Raw genomic sequence first — 17,234 nt, forward strand, 5'->3', positions numbered from 1 at the left:
TGGAGATATATGGTTTGTAGATATTTCTTTGGAGATACACAGAGCTAGAGTAGACAATGCTCTGAGCAACCTAAATTGATATTGAATTTGGCATGACTCTGAATTGCAATTGGATTGGATGCCAAAATGTTTAATTTTATGAATAAATATTTTCTATAATGGAAGTATGGAAGTAATTTAAAAACTAAAGTCATTATATCTGAAAAAAATAAAACAAAAACTAATTTAAAAATACAACAAAAAAATAGTGTGCTGTTTAACAAAAGTGTTTAACAAAAATTCGCTTTCAGGTTTAATAAAAGGTTTTATGAACTTCAGGGTGCTGATATGCTGCACTTGAGGTACCTTTATGCTAACTGGCTTGGCTTTACAGTGTAGGAGCAAACAACAATACATAGCAGCTTACTGCACCAATTAAAAAAAAACTTAATTATAGTCTGTGTCTACACAAAATTCTCCTTTGCTGAACAAACTATTTGATAGTCTGAGCATTAATCCCATGTTGGAGTGTTCTCTTTAATGGAATGTAAGCAGCTTTAGCATGAGCCAGCATGGTGTGCCAAGATGCCATGTCACAGACATGGCCATGACATCGTGTAGTTCCTTGGTTTACATGGGGTTGCATCAGCCACTGTTGCCATTTTGTGATCTCTTTTTTTCATGTTGAAAAAAACAGATTTCCTTCTTTACCTTTCAATTGTGGTATCTTCTGGGTATTTTGGGATATGGACCCCCCACAGAGTTAAACAATTTCTGATTAGACTGCTTTAGTATGTTTGATTAACATTCCATACTTACCTGAGAGTTAGGTTAAACCTTAATAGTTACTAAGATGGTAGGGTTCTGTGACACAGGCATGGGTGACAGATTTTCTTTCTGTTTCGGCAGCCTTAAAAGAGGATGTTAACAAGAAATAAATGACTAGTAAACAAGGGGAAAAAAATGGAGAGAGACTGCTGACTGCTGTTCAAGGGCTCATTGTTTCAGAAGAGGAACAAGGACTGTGAGGGAGATGCTTAGTGGAAAATATGTATCTTATGGGGTGTTACCAAGGAAGACGAGCCATAGCAAAGTAAGCAGTTCTCTGTTGGCTCTCTTTATTGTAACACAGCCTTCAGGCTGGTACTGTAAAACAAATTACTGCACTGCATCCCGTCATTACTAGTGGCTTATATATTGAGTATTCTTTACCCCTGTTTAGTCACACCAGCACCATCACAGTATAGATTTCAGTATCCCTGGGGCCCATGAGGAGAGGAGAGAGGAGAGAGAGGAGAGGAGGAGATGGGAGGAGATGGGAGGAGATGGGAGGAGATGGGAGCGGAGGGAAAGGGAAAAGGAAAGGGAAAGGGAAAGGGAAAAGGAAAGAGACTTGTTTTTGTAAGGGGAAAAGAAAATAAAATATTTTTGTTACAGTAAACAGAACCGCACATTAATGGAAGTTTTGAAATATCCTGCAAGGAATTGCTTTCCAAGCAGTTTGAGTATCGCTGATAAGTTTTGATATTATATTTATAATCATAATTTCCTAAATTGATCTATCACAGTTTAATTTCTAGTGTAATTCTAATAAGAAAGATTCAGGAAATATTGAAATAATGAAATTTTGAAAGAAACGGTTGCAAAGAAGAGTGAATGATAGATTTTTATTTTTTTTTTTTAATTTTGTAGTAAAAATATTTTCCAGGTTAGGATATTTGGACTTCTAGACCACATTGTTCATATAATAGTTATATAAGAGTTGGTGATGGAAGAAAGCCCTTGAGACTGAAATGCTGCATGGCCATCCAAGATGAATACCAAGTCAAACAACTTTTCATCACTTTGACAAATGCAGTCAATATATGTTTCTGTCAGAGTTGGGATGGGGGGAGGGCTGTTATCTTCTACAGGATTTCTCCCTTTCAAGAAACATCATTTCAGTCTTTCTACAGCTAATCTTAAACTTCCTTCCCATCAACACCTGATCTCTTCCAGCCTTATGCCAGTGGGACTACCAGTGCCAAATGGTCTGTCAATAGAGGGGTGTTGTCTTTTGAGACTGAAACACTTCCCTAATAGGCTGTCATGTGGTGTTATAGGACTAAAATAAGCATAAGGACATTTTTTACAACTGCGTTGTAAAATACATTTGATTCTATCTAAAATTATTTATTAAATGGATATAAATGAGCTACATATTCAGCTTTATATAGAGCTGTAGTGGTTTTGGTTCAAAATATTCATTACTTACTTATTTTCCTTCTGTGAGATAAGAATTAGGAGAAAAGCAAAGCAGGCACAAACCTTAAACAGTTGCAGTACAATGAAAGAGTTTTATTACTAATAGAATTAAAAGTAAAGAGACAATAACAAAACAAAATTAAAGCAAATCCCCCCCCCCCTCCAGCCAGCACTTCTCTCCTTTTACCTAGCTCACACAAGGGATAACAGAACATGGGATGTTAGTCAGTGTTCCAGTTCTTGAAAAGTCTCTCTCTTATGCTTAAGGGAAAAAAGGGTTTTTCCTTCAGTTGCACGTGGTTCCCAAACTGCCACTAACAGCAGATCCGCCCAGAAACAAACAATCTGCTGTGTGTAGAACATCTCTCCCATGAAAAATCTCACAGTTCCTTCACACTGCAAAACATGGGCCATCACATGGGGTTATTCATCTTTTTAAGGATAAGTTCTTTTGGCCTGCACACAAAAGCTTTTTCTTCGCCACAAGTCTCTAGCAGCCTCTTACTACTTCTATATAGCTTGGCATAGGCACTCTTCACAATCTTCACAGGCACACGAAGATACTCCATCCCCCCATGTTCTTCAAATGGATTAAAGAGACAAACAGTTTGTGGTATTACACTTTCTTACCACGGCATGCAAGAAGGTTTCTTTTAAGCTGCCCGCCAGAATCGCGGCACCGCCCTCTTTTCTCCCAGTCGCCATTTCCAGCTCCGTCCCATGTGACTCACTTCTCTTTCTCTCTGACTCTGACGCCGCCATGTTGAAGGGTGTTCTGGTTCAGGCTTTACGGTGGGGAAAGCCTCGCTCCCTTTGTGCTGCTGGCTGCGTGGTGTCTTCTTCAGTTCAGCACGAAGTGTGCTGGCTGCAGACAGGAGGCTCTGCCGGCTCCCGTTGACTCCGCCGGCTCCGCATGGAGAGGAGAGGGACCCGCCGGTCCCCAGAAGCCGCGCTGGATGGGTTTAGCTGTGAGCAGTCCATGGCTGGTTTGAGCTGTGAGCAGTCCATGGCTGGGTTTAGCTGTGAGCAGTCCATGGCTGGGTTTAGCTGCCTGTGGCTCTGGGACAGTCCCCCTGCAGCCACCCAGGGTCCGTGCCACAGCGTGGGGAAAGGGGGAAAGGGGCAGTGGCCCCGGCCCAGCCCGGCGGGGCCGGGAGGCCCCGAGCTGCCCCCACCTCCCAGCAGGCGAGCTCCGACCAAAAGGGGAAGTCCCGCCTTTCTGTGCAGTTTAAATATGTAAATTGTGAGAAGCGTAATTGGTCTTAAAGACTGTCCATCAACTCAGGGTCAACCCAATACAAGAGCAGTACAAGCCAATACAATTTTGGTTTTGTGATCTAATGAAAGTTTTCGTTATTGAGTACATCCTAGCGCTACTTAATTATATGAGTTCAGAATTAATGTCACCCATACTGGTCTTTTAATTGGGTGGAATATAAACATCTGTGTTCCTGACAGTGTTTCTCTTTAGCAGTTACATTAAAAGTTTATTTGATGACAGCAGTAGAATGATTGTATTAATTACAAGTTGAAATGATGTCTACTTTTATTACACAAAGCAGTTTACTAAGCCTCTCTTAACCAGAATACAGAGTTACTGCTATATGATAAAAGAAATTGTTATATGTAGTCATTTAAAGACTCATGCAGACAAGAGTCATTAACCGTGTACATTTACCTAATGGAAATGGAAAGCAAAAATCTCCGAACTGATTCATAATCATTTGGGTTGAGGGCTCATAATCAGGGACATGGCAGATTTAAAAAAAACTGATTAAAGGCTTGAACATGGTGGAAACATTATGGAGATGTATGTGACACACTGCCAAAATAAAATAAAACTCCATGAGTGATATGATTTTGTCACTTCCAAAATGGTTCTATGGAATTATTCATCAGTTAGCAGTCCAAACAATACACTAAAGTACTTTTTAAACAAGATATAGGTGCTTGGCAGGTGCATTGTGTGATGAGAGTGTAACTCCCAAGATTTTTTATTCAGTGACTATGGCAATTTTATAATTTCCTGGGAGCTGGTATTTTGAAAGGAATGGGACTTGTCTTTCTCTATTTAGTGATAGCATGTAGAATCTTATTCTCTGATTAGTTTCTAGCTTAGTATTAGTAGAATCACAGAATGGTTGGAGTTGGAAGGTACCTTAAATATCATCTGGTTCCAAACCCCCTGCCATGGGCAGGGACACCTTCTACTAGACCAGGTTGCTCAGAGCCCCATCCAACCTGGCCTTGAAGACTTAATCTTTCTGTGAAGAGCTTACTTATAGTGTGGATTATACAGTGACTTCAGGTTCATACTACAGTGCCATAGTCAGGACTGTGGCTATATCATATAAAGAAACTGTACCAAAAGAGATTCATTGTAAAAGTTTCAGAAGAGGATTTTGAGCATGGACTGTTGTGTAACCACCCAGGTATCTAAATAACTTGTTTGATGATAGCAGATTCTTTAGTCCAAGATTGTTAATGTTTTGAGGATCAAACTCAGACTGCATTTCTTGGGATGCATGGTTGATAAAGATTGTGAGGTGCGATGTGTGTCTCTTTTCTCACATTGGCACATAAGGTGTTGCATTGATGGGAAATTCCGAGCTTGCTGCTCCTAACAGGCTTCATAGCTGCCTGGCAGAAAGAGTGGAAGAGGTTTGAGGCATGTGCTCTGTAAGGATAATTGAGGACAGTTACTCCCCCCAGCTTTATTAGACTCATTTACTACCACGTATAACAGGGGCCAATTTTTATCTTATAATAAATTCTGTGAATTCACGTCTCAAACTAATATACTAAAAATGACAGCGTCAACGTAGTAGTAGGAGGTATTTTAAAAAGCCTGTTGGCAAGTACTTCTAAAAACTATAACTGCAGACTGAAAATCAAGTGTTTCTTCAGTATAATTTGTCATTTATACAAAAGAATGGTCTAAAGCCTACCTATAGGAATGCAGTTATTTTCCTGAACTTATTAAAGCAGAGACAGTAATGGCAGCCCTTTTGATGAAAAACATAAACTCCCCTGTAAGTAAAGGTGAAAGGGTTTCAACAATGATAAAATTGTTGAAATGATAATTTTCACTGTACAATGATGAATTTTCACTGTGCAAAGTAAGCTGCACTGAAAAAAGAATGAAACATGAGTTTATTTAGAATGGATGAGTCATGTTACACATAAACTGTTGCTTTTCTTTATATTTTAAAAAGGTGTTCATTTCCTTTTCATCAGTTTGAAATAATTGAAATTAATATTAAGCTTTGAGGTTACAATATGTTCACAGAAACATTTTTATTAATCATAATAATTGACATACCCACATCAACTCAAAATGTTGAAAAATCAAATAATAATTTCAGAATTTTTTGTTTTCCCATGTTTTTCTTTCTTTTTTTTTTTTGTTTTTTGTTTTTTGAAAATATTCTGTCTTTTAGAATTGGGTAGAAAAAGCAGAGAAACAGAAACTGTTGTTGGACACCCTTGACCTTTCCGAGCTGTTTCATCCAGACGCTTTTCTCAATGCCTTACGCCAGGAGACTGCAAGGTGAGGGGAAAATAATGTGCCTATTTGTGTTAATGTGCCAGTGTTCCTTATGTGTGAGGATGGTTATTTCATTTTCAGGACACAGATCCAAAAAGTTTTGTCAATTGCTGTCATCAGTCATCTTACTTCTATTTCTTGCCTTGAAGTAAAATAGCTGTTACTTGTTTAAATGCTGATTGTTATTTTTTTTTCAGTTAGAGATGTATTTTTCTTCAAAGTAAGACCTAATATGATATGGTACATATTGAAAATACATGGGGTTTGGTTTTGTGTTTGATATCCTGTTGTTACATGTCTGTAAGATTTACTGTATATGTGTTTCCATTGCAGAGTAATGAGCTGTTCAGTGGACAGCCTTAAATTTACAGCTTCATGGAAAGGGCGAATACAGGAAGGCAAACTCCAAGTTAAGGTATTTTACTAGAATATTTTACTAGGATTTTATGAGGATGTTTTATCAGTTCAGTCCAAATCATCTGTCCATAAACTTTCTGGAAAACTGAGCTGTAAATACATTAGAGTGCCTGAGATAAAAAGGCTGGTTAATGGTATACAGCTACAAAAACGGCAGTGCAAAAATTCCACAGAAGTTAGAAAAGGAAAGCAGTTATCCTTTTTTCTCCTCCCTCATCACTGTTCTCATTTAAAAATTAAGCCTATTCTTGCTCCATTGTCTTCAACCACCTCTTAGGTGAAAATTGAAGCTGCAATTTCTTGCAGTTAAAATCTCACTCTTGTCCAGAAAGACAAGTGGCTTGTAGCAAGAGGAAATACACATGTAAATCTGTAAGTCTAAGGTCAGGTGTTAGCATTTCTTTAGTCACTGAAAGGAGACAACTACGGGAGTAAACCAAAGTAAGATGACTAGTTTTTGATATGATAAAGACACAACAATTTTTTCATGACCAGTTAAGCCTATAGCCAGCAGCCATAAAGTCACTACTGATTGCTTAGACAGCAAAATAGAGATGAATCCTCAAATGGTTTAATTCAGCTGCTTAACATTCCAGATAAAACTACCTCTTCGGTCAGCACAGGTCTCTGTGCACCTTTTTTATACTTAATTTTGTAGGGAATTGACAAAATAAATTTTCTGTGCTATGTCTTCCTACAGGTATGTTGATCTCAAAATAATCCTGCAATAACTGTAATCATCCAGTCTGACCTTAATACAGTACAGTCTTTTGAACTTCGTTGAATTAATTCCTGCTGGAACTAGAAAATGTAATTTTGAGGAGTTTTCAGTCTTGATACTTAATTAAGAGAAATGGTTGCCTGCTTCGTTTCATGAGAAGCATGAGAAGCATGAGAAGATAGGGGTGTAGAACTTTGAGATTAATAAACCAAGGGACTTTTAGGGCTAGAAATAAACCTGGTATAGGACCAGCCTTGGAGCCTGCAAGTCTCATGGTCTAATGTTACAGATTCAGACAAGACTTCTAAGTCCATAACAGTAAGCAAAACTGAGTTTCACATCTCAGGCCAGTTATTCCAGTAGGCTGGCTATCATCTGCAGATTACAGAAGCTTAAAGTTCTCCAAAACCATCTTAACATTTTTGAAAAATGTCTGAAGTCAATGTCAAGTATCTCAACACCCTGAATCTCAGTATATTCATCTATTAAAAAATACCACAATATTTTACAATTGCTAGGTTGAAATAGCTGCTTATCAAATAAAGAATGAGAGGAAAGAGTTTTGTAACAGTACTTCAGTTTTTATTAAACTTCTAACTGAGGTTTAAAATGTTTTAATGTGTGAGAATTTATGTGGTAAACTTTTGGCAGTACTAGTTAAAGTACACTGTTAACAGTCTATATCATATGTAAGCAAAAAGGTTAATGTATATAATCTAATGCTTTACAAGAATGTGTCATGTTCTACAAGGGATTGAAAATCAAAAGAGAATTTTGTTTAAGAGCAAATTCTCTGCCCCGGGAATGATACAAGCAGTTAGGTGAGTGGTTATTTTTAGCAAAACATAAGAATCTTGTCATGTTTCTTCACTTGATTTGAGTATTATCTTCTCCTCTGTAAGAGAAATATTCATTGATTCTCTGTTAGTAGGTATTCACTAGTATTTTCACTGCTTCTTTTAATCTTTGATGAACAGAAACGCTTTGGAACGCTTTGCAATGCTGAATATTTAGATTTCCCTACCATGAGTCTTTCCTCATGCTCGTGGAGAGCTGAGGAGAAACTTTCCCATTAGTAAAGCTAAATACCACATGGACTGTAGCTAGGGCCTAAAAATGTCGTCGATTCAGAAAAATAATTCTCTAAAATGTGTCTTGTTTGATAAGGATCCTCTAGCTTGCACATTAAGCTTGGTTTGCCTGAGCCATATGAATTTTAATACTGGTAAGCTTTATATCTGCAGTTTCAAAAATTCAGGCTAACCTTGTAGAATGAGAAACTATTCGGAGTGGGAACTCAAAAAAAAAAATCAATCAGCAGAATAGCTAAGTCCTTAAACATTATACTGTGATGAGATAGCTGGGACCTTGTTTTACTTCACCTAAATCAGAAATTTGGAGTTTACCAAACTCCCCTACAGGAACCAGACCAGGTGTAGCCTATTCTGAGGTTTGTCAGTGTCAATTGATGCTAATGGTGTTATTCCACTTTATGTAACTAACTCCACTGAGAGACTTGATTCTGTACTCACAGGGTTGGGGGACTCTGTTTCAGGGTTTGGGGAGTCATGCTCGAGTCCCTGAATCAACAAATATTTAAAAGCCTAATAGAATGTCTCTGTTGAAGGATTGGCACAAGTAGGAATGCAGATGAATTTAAACCTGATAGTTACACATACTTTGTATAACTTAGTAGCACTGTCAGGTTTTGAAGACGTATTCTTCAAGATTTTTTCTTACCTTTAATTTTAAAAGGTTTTGATGGCTTAGAATTTGTTCTGTGATAAGGAAAAGAAGATCTCTTTATGATCTGTGTGATGAAAATGCTTTCTCAGTTTTCCTGTGATTTTAAAAAATGGCATCAAGCTTCAGCAATTGTAGATATTTGATCTTTCTATGCCTAAAAATACAAATAATTTACCCAGTGATCATCTGTAAGTTAGAAGCATGCAGTGCTAATTCCGTCAGTGAAACTACAAAGTAGGCAGAGGAACACTCAGGGCAAGAACACACCTAAGTCTGTATGAATTATCAAATCAGGTGTTAAATTATCAGTGTCAATTCAGGTGATGGTTTAGATGTATGATGTGGAGTGGATCTCTTCTAGTAGGAGGTGATGAATATTTGATTTAGAATCAATCTGTATAAAATTACACATTCTTTAATAGCACTCTGAATTGCTTTAACAAAAGGTACTGAAAATGTATGGCTATTGCACTATAATCACAGATTGATATGCAAATACATCTCTTGGTTTGCTTTGTGCACTGATTGTGCTGTTGTACAAAAGCAGGTAGTCATTCCTTTTGGCCTTCCATTTTCTGTATTGTAGAAAAGAGTGAAAGAAAGGAAGAAACATGGCAAGAGACTTACTGGGTAGTAAGTAATATGACCTTGGTTAGAACTTAATATAAATAGTGAAAAATAAAAAATTATTGAAAGTCTCAAATTCACAATATGAGTATTGATATCAAAACTATTAACAACTGAGAGATATATTATTATAAGGCATCCTGAGAGGTCTTTTTTACAGTATACCTCCATCCTGAAATATCAATAAATTAATGATGGAGGCCTGCAGAGGTAATGAAGTGAAAATATGACTCCTGAATTCCACTGCAGTTTGCATTGTTTCATGGGAAATTTTGGCGTTAATTAGTAAGGGAAAATCTGTTGCAGAGAATTTGAAATTTGGAAACAGACATGCTTTGGACCATGGTATAAGCACACTTTCTAAAAAGGTATTTTAAAGAAACATAGTCTGGAATGTGTGAAAATAACTTTTTTGAACCTAAACTAGTACCAATAGCTGTGAACTGCCAAATTCTTTCTAAAAATTAAAAATTATGGTCAACTCCGACCATTACTCTCTGCTGAGTTTCACAGATATTATGATTATATTAAAGATGCTGTGAAATTCATGTTTTTCATAGTACTTGTATTTTCTCTATACTGTTTATTATAGAAATGAAAACGTGGCTATGGGAGTACTCAGACAAATGGTGTCTTGAAAGTACATTGTTCTGGTATTCTTGATTTTTTTCTTAATATCTTTTAATATTGAATCAAAGCAAAAATTTGGTCTTAATCTTCAAACAGTTTCTACCATTGGTTGAAGTTTTCCAGGAGATCAAATGGTATTATTTTACATAACTATAATGTCAAAAGGACTACTGATATCAAAAGAAGAAACGTGCAGTAAAAAGTTTTTTCAATAGGTGACCCACTTCTATAGAAATTTCTTTCAGAGATGTTCAGGATGGCCAGACCTTTGAACACCCTAGCAATAAACTTTAAAACCTCTTCATCAGACCAGTCTTTCTGCAATAATTTTGCCAAACTTATTTATTAAACTAAACTCCCTAAAAATACTCCCTGCAGAAAGCAAGAAGGACAGAAAAAATAACATAGGAGATGAATCTTCCTAATATTTGTGTGATAGGGGTAAGGAAGAACTTTGAAAGCTTTCAATCAGAGTTGTAGTGAGATAAAGTATAATCTAGGACATGTGCATATTATAAAGTGAGGCCTTAACAACAGAGAGCAGTAGGAAGGAGTCTGTGTTAAAGATTCAGTATATTCATTAGTACGACTTTCTTCATTTTATGCCATTTAGGATACTTTTATTTGTAATCTTTGTTGTTTCAAGACAGAAGTGGCACTGGAATGTATATAGGGTATCATTAAAGATTATTGACACCCAAACTTTTCTGCATAAAGCCAGCTTTTTCCAAAGTCTCTCTGCATAGAGAGTTTTTGAGTTGGAAAAGAAGTGGTGCAAAATATCAAAGGTTAACACCGTACCTTAAAAGCAACATACCTGAAGAGATCACAGACTTGGCAGCAGAAGTGAGAATAGTGTCGCACCTTCATAACAAAGAGCAGACCTTAAGCTTCTGACAAGAGGTTGAAGGACAAAAAGAGTTTTTGCAGTTCCAGATAAAAACTTGAAAAATATCATTCATTTCACTGAGGACTTGTTATAATAATTTGTGAAAGTTAAAGAAAAGGTCTACTCTGAACTTTCCATTTGGGCTCGTTTTGGTTCATGTTACCCACAGTTTTGGTGGTTTCACTCTAAGTCCTATTCTGTATGAAGCACAGATTGCTCTAAAGAATATTGTCACTTCTCTGGTCACTGTCTGTCTGAAACCAGACAGAAACACAGCTTTGTTCTATGTCTTTTTTAAATGCCATGTTTTATAACAATTATTTTTCATGTTAGAGTGTGTACATCTGCATCTTACACATTGTAAAGAAGAGTCCCCAGCTAAGTGTTAAAAGAGAAATGTGAGTTTAAAGAAGCAAATTCTTGAAGAGCGTAATGCCTGTCTACAATAAAAAGAATAGTTAGATATTAAAAATGCAAAATGTAATCTTAGCTAGTTTACAGTTACTACATTATTAATTAAAAACCCCTAACACTTGGGAGGAAAGCATTGCTTTTCAAGCATGACAGTAACCCCCATTGTGTTACTGTTTAATTCCATCTTTTTGTGTCAAATAAATAGTTTTAGAATACTAAAATTACCTAAGCAAATGATATGCATTATATCTTCTATGGTATTGATCTTCATTGTAACATCATACTTTAACCCCTTTTTGCAGTCTGGTGGATGTTTTAAAATTTCTTGCAAGGGAAAATATATTAGAAAATGACGTTCTTCTCCATTTTGGTTATGTGGTCACTCATTCAGTTTCCAGCAGCACTGTATTTCCTAATTCCAGCACTGCTTTATGAACCTTGCATTTGGTGAAAGCCATCCTCAGCCATGATAAATTTAATTCAGTGCTTTAGTATGATAGTATAACAGACAGATGATTTTCAGATTGTAGCTTCTGTTAGAGAGCTGCAGCTGGAGAGTTAGCCTTTCAAAAAGCTGCATGAAAGTTGTTATTAAGTTTTACTGCGGTTAAAACTGAAGTTCTCTCTTCAGCAGGCCAAAATAACAAGTAGTAGTAGTAGTATAACTAGTGTTATTTGTAATGGAGAAAATAATATGATCAACAAATACTGGAGATTTTTTTAAAGAAATCCAGAATAAGTATAATTGTCACTAACTTCTGGAAGACTCCAGAGAAGAAAAGAGAGAACCTGTAATTCAGAGGCTGAAATGACTTCATTAAAAGAAAACACTTGAAACATGTTGCATATAAAGCATTGCATACTTACTTAAAGAAGCAGCTGTAATTCTTCTTTAATGTTTTTGCAAAACAACAGTTTATCTAAGAAATCCTGGGTTTGCTAAATAAAATTTTCTCTCATATTATTTCGATATATTTTGTTTGCCTCTGCTGAAGCTCTGTAGCTGTACATTCCATTCTTTGAAAGCTGTGCTCAGATTTCCAAGCAGGAAATCATGCTTATTGCAGTGATTATTCTTCTCTTCTTCTAGACATTATAATGATTGTGAATTTGGCTGTTGCTATCATAATTCCATTGATCTAATGCCAGGCAACTGCAGTTTCATAAGTGATGACATTTACAGGTATTTTTCTCCAACATATCAAAGAATGTGAATCCAAATCAGAGGAAGTTCACACTGAAGTGTGGTCCAGATCTTGCTTTTAAATCATGTTTCCTATTCTCACAAAGGACATAACAATAATTAATTTCCTGTTATTTAAAAATTTGGTCACAGTAAAAAGGTTCATCATTTATTAAAGCACAATGTAATCATTATTGGCATATTAAGTCTATTATTTATGTTTGAATATTTTGTATTTCCATGGCAGATCAGTGGCTTACAACTGGAAGGTTGTCATTTCGATGGAAATCGACTTTTAGAAAATCTGCATGATTCTCCCAGTGTGTCATCTGTTCTCCCTTGTTACATGGCCTGGATTCCACAGGTACTAAATTATTAAAAGCCCTAAACTTTCAAGACCCATAATTTGATTTTTTCTGTGTAGTAGCTTTTCAGTATGATGTTGCTGACCTGTTTTCCTTCCATTTCAAAATAAAAATCCCAGTCTTTACTAGGAAAAACAGTTACTTTATTTAAGACAGAAATTTATTATAATTTTGTTAATATTCTTTCCTTATATTGCTTAGATGAAGGCAAGGGCTTTATTTCAGTCATACCTTTTTTTATTTGTCTTTTAAAAACATTAGCATATTTCCAAACCTGTATTTAGTAAATGTGTACATGTGTTTGGGAGTTCATTCCTAGAATATATTTTCTTTGCATTTTAAATATTAAAGTAAATGCAACAGCAATAGAAAAATAGAGAATATGATGTGAGCTGTAAGCAAAGAAAGCCTTTCCCCTAGTTAAACTAATTTAAAAAATGCCAGTGCTTGCAGATTTTAAGACAAGAGCAAAGTAATCCAAACAGTAAAAACTGTTGCTGCTTCTGCCCTCCAATTATCCTAGCAGTCACTGATAAATAACTCAAGAAGTCATGTAGAATATATTCAAGGATGTGTCTTTTAACTAAAAAATGGCTTATTTTAGAATTCATCCCACCTACATTTAGGAAGCCCATCCCATCAGAAGGTAGCTGGGATAAATCTGTCTAGGCGTGACTCTAGAGACAACCTAGACCGCTAACTCGGGGAGAGACAAGCCCATGTACACCCATGCACATGGACATAAAAAACCACAACAAAAATCAAGTGGAAATGTACAAAGTGAGAAATAGGAGCAAATGCATCTTTCTCCCTGCATCTTTATTACAATAAATAAAATTAGCAGTGTATTTTATATATATATATATATATATGGAGAAAAATGTCAACTTTTATCCTGTCCTGTAGAAATTAACTCGCCAGGCATATAAATTCATTAACTGTAGGAGATTATTATTTGGCAAGCCACATAACTCAGCAGAGTTATCACTAAAGAAAGCCATGATTAGTTAGAAAACTGTTAGAGAGAAAAGTTCACTGGACCAAAAAAAGTTGAAATTTCAGTTAGAATTGAGTTTATTAATTATGATAAATTATGGCAATGATGACCTTTGTTGTATATTGTGATAGATATTGCGCAAGGAGCTCCATTGCTAACACACTGCTGTATGCCAGCTTTTTTTTTCTCTCATTGTTATTTCCAGCAGTGGAAATATAGCATTATATTATAGTACAGCATTAGAAGTGTAAAGGTCAACAGATTTAGACGTTGAACACAGAAGTAAATGCTAGACACCATCTGCACCATTGCTCCCAGCTTGGTTAGAAAAGAAAATAGTGACAATTTTCAAAAAAGGACAGAAAATGAAAACATCACGAAACCTCTTACAAAGCTGACCAGTGAAAGATTTTCCAGTTCCTCAGTATTTACAGGGTTTGCTTTTTCAGATAAATAAACAGATTTCTAATTTACTTGAGAGGTGGTGCATGGGATAAATACAGAATTGCCAGACATTCTAATATATTGGCTCAGTGGTGGATGGTGGAGGATGGCAATATATGTGATTTTCCATGGTAACACCAAGAGGAAACACATTGAAAATGAGAATTGTAAGTAGTCCTCCCATTGTTCTGAAAAACATTCATCTTGTGTTAGAACAGATTTTTTAGTACTTTTCTGAATAAGACTGTATTTTTTAAACTCCAAAGGTAGGATCCAGAAGTTATACGTGAAATCGGCAGAGATCTTTATCTATAAAATTAAAAAATTAGATTCTTCAATAATCCATGAATTAAACTTTCTCAAATGTACTTATATTTGAAATGAGTAGCAACTGACATCTTTGTGTTGGAAAAAAATACAATTCTCATAAAACACAGGCCATAACTTGTCAACTGCCCAGATTTTAAATACAAAGTCTCTCTAAGGAGAGTTTTTCTGAATTGGTCTACCCTTGAGTTCTTTTGCTGTGACCATCACTGTAAAAATTGACTATAATCAAATACTGTGCTCAGAAACCAAAGCAAAATGGGATACCATGCATTTCCCTTAATTTCATTACCTCTCCTTGGGAGAAGTGTGCATAAAATTGAACATATTTTCTTAGGATTCTTAGGTTTTGAATTTGTTTTCATTTCTCCATAAATACATCTTCTAAAATCTAGTGAGCAAAAATCTGTTTATAATGTAATGCTTTGAAATAATTTTCAACCAAACTTAAAGTAGCCTACAGGATTTCCCCTCAAAATGCTGCAGTGCTCAAAACAGAGTATTTTGAGCTGCTGACATGATGCTTATTCTCATTAAACTGTGAAGGTCCTTGCCAGTTTTAATCCACTGATAGATCCCATGCTGTGAAGCGCGTCACTAAAGGGGATGGAACTGTGTGTGATGTGGTCTGACAAAGAGAATTTTTGGACTGTACTTAAGCCAAGGACATAAGGATTTGTGATTCAAAAAGACTTCCACAGAATGGCTTCAACCCTCCAATAATGTAATTCCTTAAAACATCAGTGGGATTGAGAAAGGCACAAGAATATTTTGTCCCTACGAAGTGTAAAAAAAGGTCTTTAAAGGCAAACTGGCCAGCTTCTGGCTCCCAGCTTTGGCAAAACTTAAATTCTCTGATTAACATTTTACTCTCAGACTGGCTAGCATTTTGTCTTCTTCAGTAGTGTTAACCAAGGGATAAACGGGATAAGTACAATCCTTCTGAGAACAGCTGAGTTCCTGATTATTAAGTTACTCTGTACAAATATTGCTGCACATCGATCTTCTGCAAGGATTTTAACACTGATGTCCAAAAGACAGGGGAAGTTGATTTTCAAAAGGGACAAAAAAAATTCTTCAGTAAGGGTTTTACACTTGACATGCAAGGCAAAGTGCTGGAGACAGTTACTGTTTGCATGTTTCCTTTTTCCCGTTTTTAGTTGTTTTCTAATACTGGAGCATCACTAAGTCACATTTGATGTGATCTGAGTTAAAATGACACTCATTTTTATTTTAAAATCTTTTCTGACGAGTGTGCTGCTTTGTTATTTGGTTTGTGACAATCTTCTGACATTTTCCTGTTGACAGGAAGGGACATTTTGAGTGTGATGCTTAATATATATAAGTTGAATCAAACCCTGAATTATTTGCAGTAACTAAATACATTATGGGTTGAAATTAAATGCTGTAGGAAGTCTAGACTGAGTCTTTGAGCTCAGTTCTGGGGTCACACATACAAACAATGCCCCATGCAAAGCCCTAAAAGCAAACTGCAACCAAGGCAGTTTGTGTAGAGACAGCAGAGAGGAGCAGTTCCATAAAATAGCCTGAAATGTGTGGGGTAAGATTTTTCAGATTGTAGTTCCTGCAGTATGATCCTTGCAGGTTATCTTGGATCACACCAGGGGCTGTGCCCCGGGAGGAGGACAGGGTTTGCTGCAGGGGTGGAAGCAGCAGTAGGGTCTGCCAAGAGCACGGCCGCCGCAGGACTCCGGCCTGCCAGGACAGCTGCTCACTGCACTTCAGCACAGGGGCTCCTGAGCAGCTTTCTCCCTGCAGGAAACTGTTCAGCACTTCCCTTGCCCTGGTTTGCAGACACTTCTGGCATGTTTTTGGGAGGGTTTTAGCTGAAGGAAGGTTTTTATACCTAGTTCATAGGATCACCCTGTTATGTACTTCCTGGTGTTTGAGTTATGGAGCAAGCAATTTTTCTGAAGTCTCTGCTTCCTTGGTAATCCTTCTCCTTAGTGGCCTGAATGCAGACTTTCTTGCCTAAGGCTGCAGTGTCCAAACTGTATCTTAGCTTTAAATACCATGCCAGTGAAGATTATTGCTTTCTCATGTTTTGTTGCCTTTTTAGGTGATAACTAAGTGCTTGTTTGTTGACAGGATGCATGTGGCCCATATTCTCCAGAGGAATGTATATCTTTACCAGTCTACAGTAGTGTGGAGAGAGACCGTGTGGTTACAAATATTGATGTACCCTGTGGAGGAAACCAGGACCAGTGGATTCAATGTGGTGCTGCTTTATTTTTAAAAAATCAGTAATCCGAAACTGTGCTAATTCATGAAGTTAAGAGACATTTAAACATGTAATTTCTTACTTACTAAAAGAGAACTTTAGATTAATTCTTTTATATTTTTAAAGCAATGGTTTATTATTTCCTGCTTATTTTTTTAAGATATATTCAAATAATTCTACTTGATAGAACTTCAGTGTATCTTTGTGGCATATGGTAAAAATTAACATGGCACTATTCAGCCGACTGCTAATTTGGGGCATTTCTTAAGATTGTAATGTGCTGTATTTCTTGTTGAACTTGTTGAAATCTCTTCTGGTTTGCCCAGAAATACTGAATATAAATTCAAAGTCAGCATTTTTTTCTTTGATTGTTTTTTTTCATTATTCTTTTGGAACTGTTATTCATGTTCCTCTGATATTTGATAAAATATAACTATAAAACTTACCTTTTGTAACTGAACT

The 17,234-nt window shown here is 36.3% G+C and overlaps 1 protein-coding gene across 1 annotated transcript in view; it reads left to right on the forward strand.

Moving 5' to 3' along the window:
* The window catches only part of DYNC2H1 (dynein cytoplasmic 2 heavy chain 1), a gene marked incomplete at both ends in the record, with an annotated part of 155,079 nt that extends 138,281 nt beyond the window's left edge, over positions 1-16,798 (forward strand). Inside the window, 4 exons of the mRNA XM_082277385.1 lie at positions 5,664-5,773; positions 6,104-6,185; positions 12,645-12,761; positions 16,640-16,798. Of these exons, the coding sequence (XP_082133511.1) occupies positions 5,664-5,773; positions 6,104-6,185; positions 12,645-12,761; positions 16,640-16,798 (468 nt within the window). The remainder of the gene's footprint in view (positions 1-5,663; positions 5,774-6,103; positions 6,186-12,644; positions 12,762-16,639) is intronic.
* Positions 16,799-17,234: the final 436 nt, after the last annotated feature.

Source organism: Coloeus monedula (genome assembly GCF_965178545.1).
Source record: "Coloeus monedula genome assembly, chromosome: 3".
In the NCBI taxonomy this organism is placed as follows: domain Eukaryota; kingdom Metazoa; phylum Chordata; class Aves; order Passeriformes; family Corvidae; genus Coloeus; species Coloeus monedula.